The sequence below is a fragment of the Lottia gigantea genome (genome assembly GCF_000327385.1).
Source record: "Lottia gigantea unplaced genomic scaffold LOTGIsca_16, whole genome shotgun sequence".
NCBI classification, from domain to species: domain Eukaryota; kingdom Metazoa; phylum Mollusca; class Gastropoda; family Lottiidae; genus Lottia; species Lottia gigantea.
This window is the reverse complement of record NW_008707965.1, coordinates 1,296,035-1,304,279: the sequence shown is the minus strand read 5'-3', so window position 1 is coordinate 1,304,279 and position 8,245 is coordinate 1,296,035. Positions and strand designations below refer to the sequence as shown.

Below are 8,245 nucleotides of genomic sequence, written 5' to 3'. Positions count from 1 at the left end.
CTTGTAACAAAATGTCATTAAGCGCTACACCATTCCATTTGGCACTACAGTCGTACACAACTCTAAGTTTGTCGGGTTTCCTGGGATGATAAATCCCATGATGTGGAATGTACCAGGTTGTTTCAGGGACAGGTTGACTTTCACAAGGCACAGCGTACTTGTTTTTTAATAAGTCGTTTACAAACTGTACATAATCATCTCGAAATGTGGAACACATTGTCAATCGCCGTTTTAATGACTGTAAGCGTCTCACAGCCTGCTCTCTATTGTTCGGAATACTTCTACAATTATCTTTAAAAGGTAATGGAATTATATAATGTCCATCATTGTAACTTGTTGAATTATTCACTACATCCATGAACTTCAAATCGTTTTGAGAATAAGGGGGAGAATTGCTGTCATAATCTTTAAAATCAGATTCAAGAATTTTCTCAAAATTTTTTGCAATATCAACCTCATGAATGTCATGAAAGTCTTGTTAAAACAGCATAAGGTCCTTTTCCTTGGCTTTGTATTACTTTCAATGGCTCTAAAGCTTGTGGGCAATTGGTACCTATGAGCAGGCCGATTTCTATGTCAGGATACAACTTTGGAATGTAAATTTCCTTTAAATAAGCAAAACGTTTTACAATGTCTGGTTGAGGAATCTTAGACTTAGACACTGGAATCTCATTTAACACATATGTCTGAGGTAAATCAATTGAATGTTCACCATTTAAGCTAATCACTTGTAAATTTTTAACAATCATGCTTTCAATATTGGTTTGTCCATGCATTGTGCCTAAATATATCTGTGTTTCAATGCCTTTAGCTTGTAATTGTGTACAGGCACCCTTCGTTAATATACAACCACTTGACCCATGGTCCATAAACACATAAGTTTTTATCATGATATCATTGCCCTTGTTATACACGTTCACCGGTACTATTGACATCATAATGTCTATTTCTTCATCTGGCATATCAGCACATCCGTTACTGACAACAGGAACTTTTGAGGGATAGTCATTATTCTGAGGTACGTTAGGTTGATAACCATTAGCACTGTTGAATGAATTGTTTGAATGTTGTGGAGGACCTCTGTAATATGGCTGAGAATACTTTCCTTGATTATAATTAGATTCATATTTAGCGCTTGAAGAATGTTCATTTGATAATAGGTTGTCTAAGTGAAATGCAGTTGGGTGATTCTTTCCACACTTCCTACAAGTTTTCTTGTTTCTGCAGTTTCTACTGTCATGATATTTTCTTAAACAACCATAACAGAGTCTATTCTGACGGCAATATAAACGTCTTTCTTCATATGACAATTTAAGAAATTCTGAACAAAAATCAATGTCATGAGATCCACAACAAAAGATACACTTCACCGTACTCTGTCTTTGATAATTAGCATTGTGATTATTATTGTTTTTATCTACACCTGTTGCAAAGGACTGATTACGAAACGCAGGTTTACTATTTTGACCCGCTGAGCTATTACTAGACTGTTTTTACCAAACACAGGATTTGATGATATGGCTACTTCTTCGCATACAAAGTTAACAAAATGTTCAAAAGTAGCACGTTGTAGGCTATGAGCTTTTCTTCGCCATCGATCTTGCAAGTAGAAAGGTAACTTGTCCATTAATTCCCTTAAATTTTGAGGATTATTCAAATCTTTCAAATAGTGCACATCAGACATTGCATTCAAACGAGTTAAGAGTTTTTGAGAAAACTTCTCCAACTGGACATGTTGGTCAGGTTTCATCTTTGGCCATTTCAATAAGGTATTCATATATTCTGCAGTTATTTTGAATACATTTCCAAACCTTTCTTTTAAAAGATGCTTTGCCTTGAGAAAACCAACAGTCGGTTCCATGTGTAAACAGCTTTTGATTACTTCATGTGGATCACCAGTTGTGTATTGACATAAGAAATATAGTTTATCAGTATTATCAGCTGCATATTTTTCAACCCGATTCTCAAAGGCCTTGATAAATGTTCTATATTGAGAAACATCACCATTAAATTTGGTTATTTCCACTTTGGGAAGGAGACTTCGTCTTTGTTGAGCTAAGATCATTTCTGAAAGCTCTATTTGGCGTTTAACAATATCGTTTACTGGAGTAGACAAAGGTTGAGGGACTGAATGCTGTTGACCGTTAGACTCTGGATACACACTAGGTAATTCTAGATCTTCAGGTAAATCTAAGGGAGTGTCTGTGAATTGGATTTTGGGAGACAACACCGGCATAGATTGTTCAAATAATTGTTCGTTTAAAGCCTTTTTTCTAGCCCTAGCTACATTTAGCTCCGTTTTTAATTTCATGGCATCATACTTTGATTGTGCTTCCACTTTTCTGTGTAACAATAAGTTTTCAGTCTGAAGAGCTTGAGCTCTTAATGACAGTTCAGCTAGATTGGCATTTTCTCGAGCCAATAACGCACTTGATGAAGTCTTATCCGACACAGAAGTAATTTGATCTTCATCAACATCCAAATCAAGTTTAGGTAGAGAATTGAAGGTTTGGTCTTCATCTCGCCAGGGATTGCTTTCAAACCAGGTATATTTATGAGTCATACTGCATTATTTTGTTCTCCAAAAAACAATGAAAGGTTACACAAGTTTTAAACTTTATGATGCAGCAAGGCATCACCCACTGTGGGCGGGACGTTCGTTCCTTTCATGAATTAAGGAGAAACAATTCAGTTACTATTTTTACGTTTTATTACACACACAGTTCACAAATAATTCGTTTGATGCGTTAGATGATTATACAGTATGTCGTTAAGCAATATGGGTATATAAAACGATGTGAAAAGACGTGGTTTAGCTGTAAAGACAAAAATACATATTCTTTAATATCAGTAAAAGATTTACCACAACAGTCACTATGATGAATTCAATGCACGTGGGGAGGCTTAGTGCATAAATGTCTTAAAATATGAAATTGCTTAAATGCCATGTCAGGATTTATATTGCCGTTAATTCATATGTTCGTTAACGTTGTATTTAAAACATTATTACTTTACACTTACAACTTGTGAGGGGGTATATGCGTCAATTAATGATCAATAGAATTCTATGAAATATAAAACAATGGCGGCGTTTTTTAATAAGGCGGTTCGTTACGTTGATCATAGTGCAACTTACAGTTCTAGGGCTTACTTCGTTTAATGCGTTACTCTTAATACAAGCGTTGTACTAATATTTCTGCCGTAACACGTAGAATGAATTGTCCTTCATCTTTAGGTTGATAGGAAATGAGATATAGGTCAATAGCAACACCAGTAACATTATGCTACATCTGAAATAAACACAAAATCCAAGACTATGTAGGTACATTCAACATCAAACATGGTCACGAGAGTTACGGCGCTTGTGTATCGGGAACACTGATAGACTCGTTCTGCATCATTTTAATTTTTAAGAAGACATCTGTTTTGAGAAAAACTAAACCATACTAGACTAGCTTCCATTCTACATTTTATTTCATTTTGTTTCGGTTTCGTGATTTTGTCTAAGGTTAGAGGGGCAGTATGTAATTTGTTATGATTACTAACATTGTAAATTATACAGGAAAAGATTTGTTAAATCTGATATTTACTTATATGTTGTATATTCCCTTGATCAACTTAAATCTGTTCTATAAGAAGTGATTAAAAACGGAGCGTACACTAGTTTTCCAACACGAACCAAAAACATAGAGACGTTATTATGTTGACGTAAACTTTTTCACCAAATTTAACGGCAGGGTACTTTAAGTTAAAACTTTCAAATAAGGGACACATTTCTCCAGATTTTCAGTTTTCAAAAATTCGATACATAGTATTCGGAATATCGAGGATTGCAGCCAAGGATTGCAGCCAAGGGTACTAAAGTTGCATCCACTGGAATGGTGTTCAGAAGGGCTTCCTGAAGCAGAAAAAACAATAAAACATTGTTTGTACATGTACTTCAAAACATACTTTCTAGAAAATCTGATGTTTGGTCACCATATTAATTTCAACTTAAATTTATTTTTAGAATGTTTTTTTTTTCAACTTAATCAAACTGTTCTTTTTTGGAATAAAATTTTTGAAAGTATCAAAACATGAAACGAAATATTAATTAGATTGAGTCAGACAGAGTAATAATTACATAATTACATAACCTACATAGTTGAAAATATTGTCAATGTTGTTGTCATTCTGTTCCTTCTGAACAATCCTGAAACATTGAAAACAAATTTATAGGATATTAGCCTGGCCACGAGAAAGCGAGGAAAAGATCGAGAAAAAAGGCGAGAAAGCGAGCGAGGAAAGGGGGGCTAGGAAAAGAGCGAAAAAGCGAGGACAATTTTGTACAGCTAACAACAATCGATTATATCGGGGATTTGTATCCTTTGAAATATTTGAATATATAATTATATCTACATTGAATTGATAATTACGCGGTACATGTTAAACTATGTACCACTATGTACCATTCTGATCATAGTCTTGTATGGCAACAGATTACTTGGCAATGGTATGAAGAAGGTATTTAAAAAAAAAAATTACACGGTTGTTGATTCGATAATACTATAACGATATTAACTAGTCATATATTGGTGATAAGTCTACTGTATCGACGTCATTAATTTTAGGTTTGTAGTCATTATTGTCATTATAAAGTCACGAGGATTTATTTTACTGGTGACGTCCGATAACAATTACCAAAAACAATATTAGCAATATGGAATATACCAAGTTGATGAGCTCAACCGTAGACTGACATCGTGTTTTCCTCATGAGTGAGAATGCCCAGTCGATAGTCACGCCCACCACAATACTAGCATGCATACAGTGACAAGACTATAGGTCTACAATTAGGCGACAGACTGACGGAGCTCAATTTAAATAAGCCCTCTTCCAGCTAGATACCTGTCAACTAGTGGTAAATGGTAGGATTAATCCGGAGAAAAGGGCAATAGACCAGCTTGTAGACAGTTTCCTGGTAAATCTAAATTGTTATGCTGGTAAAATATTTTTGCTGTTTTTTTTTGTCTTTATACTCAACTAGAGAAAGAAAAAATTAACATCCACCATCGATTGTACAATTATATTTTGAAAATCATTTATTCTTTCATTCCCAGAGGATTTGGATATCAGAAAGCACTGAAACATGAAACATGGAATTCTTTCAGAATATCAATACTGAGTGGAACAAAGGATTGGGAGAGTTGAAGGTCTAGGTATCTTCCGAGAACCAGTCTCACATAAGACTCCATTTCATTTCATTAGTACAAGATACATCATAATAAGATATAGTTCAACAAGGGACATAGTAATGAGATATAAAACACTTCATTTCATTATTTAAAGAAGAGACATAATAATAGGATATTAAACTCCATTTCATATCATTAGTACAAGATACATAATGATAACTCTATTTCATTTCATTAGTTCAACAAGGGACATAATAATAGGATATAAAACAACCTTTCACTTCATTAGTACAACAAGGGACATAATAATAAAATATAAAACACCCTTTCACTTCATTAGTACAAGGGACATAATAATAGGATATAAAACTCCATTTCATTCATTAGTTCAAGACGGGACATAATAACAGAATATAAAACTCCATTTCATTCATTAGTTCAAGACGGAAATAATAGTAGAATATAAAACCCTATTTCAATCATTAGGACCATAATTTACAGAACAGTAGGACATACAACTTCACTGTTTCTTTAATAAAGTACATATTACAATAAGGACAAACACTCAATTTATAACACTAGTTCAATAGGGTATAGAATGGTAGGACATAAACCTTTATTTCTATTTATTCTACTACTGACGTACGCAACGATACGATCTGACTTGGAGAAGTTATGGTACTATATCCGTTTGACTATAATTCAACAAATTAAGATATTCAATCCCTTTAATGTTATTATTGATAAATATATATATATTAATTAGAAACAACTGGTACAGAACAAAGATTCGTTGAAATGACACTGTGTGTTTGTCGGTGTTGGTCGAAGCTGTGTCAGTTCTCATTGAGGAGTTTACAGCTCTTCACAAGTTAACAATAGTACTTATTCTATTCTACAGGTATTGTTAGCATGCCCTGGTATAAAGGTGAGTTGACTTTATATATCGGTATGATAAAAGAAACGAAGATTTCAGATTTCAGTCGAAATTTTGAAAAAAGAAATTTTTATTTTTTTACCTCGGATATTTCTCAAAATAAAACCTAAATAATGTCTTGAATTTATTGGCATGGAATTTTTATTAAGTTGACAAGATGAATTTTTACATTCTATTAATTCCAATACCCAAAACACAGTTACTGGCCAGTTAGACTATTTCACATGCCTTTTCACCAAACTTGAAAATATTTTCATTAACTATTAAGGTATGGTTAGTGGTTAGTATTTAATATTCTAAAGGGGGAGAATGCATCTGCTTTCAACAAGGATTTTTTTAAAAATAAATCATGCATCATGTTTGTCCATTTTCGTTAAAATTGTAAATCATTCAAGTCTATAAAGAGTGTATTTCTTATTTTTATTCAATGTATATAAAAAAAACAGGAGTGTTATATTCTACAAGTTATATTTAACACTGAAATCTCTTTTCATTGTTACAGGATTGTTCAGAAGGAGCAGAATGACAACAACATTGACAATATTTTCAACTATGTAAGTATATAATTACTCTGTCTGACTTAATCTAATTAATATTTCGTTTCATGTTTTCACACATTCAAAAATTTGAAACTCTAGTCAAAATGATAAAATGAAAACGAAATAAAAAGAAATGTAACGAGATGCAATTGTATCCCCACTTTATTTCAAACAAATGTTAAAATATGATTTTTTGTACATTTTTTAACTAAATTATGTGTCAGAATGAACCAAATCAATTCAATTTTTCGGAAATTTTCTCAGGAAAGCCCTTTCAGACACTCCACGAGAGGTTTGCGACTAAGATACCTCTACAGAGTTGCAGCATTTTGAATTCAGCCTCGATAGTTTGTCCCCATTCTTGAGTCAGTCTGTCCCCTATTTGTACCCCCAGTCTTGCCAGGTTGACGCCAACACTGTATATAATAAAAACGAATAAAAGGATTCCCAGTTGATGGAGTATGTCCATTGAAGTCACGTGGAATTGGTTTTTGTTTTTATTTCAGGTGTTGCATAATTGGACTAGTTTTGCTGTGTAACTATACCTCTTTTCCTGTCAATTTACCCTACGGTTCACATCCCAGCAGCATTACTTCACAATGTCGACCCAAAACCAACATAATGTTTCTGAAAGTACACAAGGCAGGCAGCTCTACCGTTTTTAACGTGTTGGGTCGCTTCGTTATCAACAATAAACTGAATATGGCGATTCCATATAAGAAAAAACATACTGCTAGGTATAATTATTTAGGCAATAGTAGTTTTCTCACTAAAGACATGGTTCTGCCTCTACCGGAAGGACAACGCTATAACATGTTCTTGAACCACGTAGTGTATAACCGAACGTTTTTTGACATGATTTTACCGAGAGACACATTTTATCTCGCCATTGTTCGCAATCCAGAAGAACGGTTTTCTTCGGCTGCCAAATATTTTGGTCTTGTCCACAGACTTTCTACATTTTCTAAAACACCTTTCGTTTTCGAACAATTTTTAAAAGATCCGAACAAATTTGGAAATACCGATCTTGTTCACAATCAAATGGCTCATGATTTCGGTATTCCCAAAACTCAATATAACAACCAATCGTTTGTGGAGGAATACATTCAAAAACTGGACAGGGAGTTTAACTTGGTGCTGTTACTGGATTATTTTGATGAATCTTTGATCATGTTACGAAGGAAATTGTGTTGGAGTTTAAAGGATGTGCTGTATTTAAAACAAAACTCGGCATCGAAACCTAAAAAGAAAATTGTATTAACTGAAAGTGATCGAAATCGATTGGAAGAATTCCAGTTCGCGGACGTCATGATCTACAACCACTTTCAGACAAGATTCTGGAAGGACCTAAATTCGTTTGAAATCGACATTCACTATGAAACAAACCATTTCAAAGATGTCCGACGGCGAATGGAATCGTTTTGTTCAAGTTACATTCAATCGAAAGATAAGTTTATAACAATAGCAAAATCCTTGTGGAATAGTGCCTTTAATATTACTATTTTTGATTGCAATATTTTGAATATGAAAGAGTTACCGATGTTAGATAAAATCACAGCTAATCTTATCCAGACATTAAACACATAAAAGCCATT

At 33.7% G+C, this 8,245-nt stretch overlaps 2 protein-coding genes across 2 annotated transcripts in view; one reads left to right on the top strand and one right to left on the bottom strand.

Annotated features, from left to right (window-relative positions):
- Positions 1–2,563, bottom strand: part of LOTGIDRAFT_158220 (hypothetical protein) — a gene marked incomplete at both ends in the record, with an annotated part of 5,665 nt that extends 3,102 nt beyond the window's left edge. Inside the window, one exon of the mRNA XM_009051183.1 lies at positions 2,041–2,563. Coding sequence (XP_009049431.1) covers positions 2,041–2,563 — 523 coding nt within the window. The remainder of the gene's footprint in view (positions 1–2,040) is intronic.
- A 3,523-nt stretch (positions 2,564–6,086) lies between these two features.
- Positions 6,087–8,237, top strand: LOTGIDRAFT_158219 (hypothetical protein; the record flags this gene model as incomplete). Its single annotated transcript, XM_009051182.1, has 3 exons — positions 6,087–6,102; positions 6,614–6,665; positions 7,157–8,237. The coding sequence occupies 3 exons, from the start codon at positions 6,087–6,089 to the stop codon at positions 8,235–8,237; spliced, it is 1,149 nt and encodes a 382-aa protein (XP_009049430.1).
- Between the last annotated feature and the right edge of the window lie 8 nt (positions 8,238–8,245).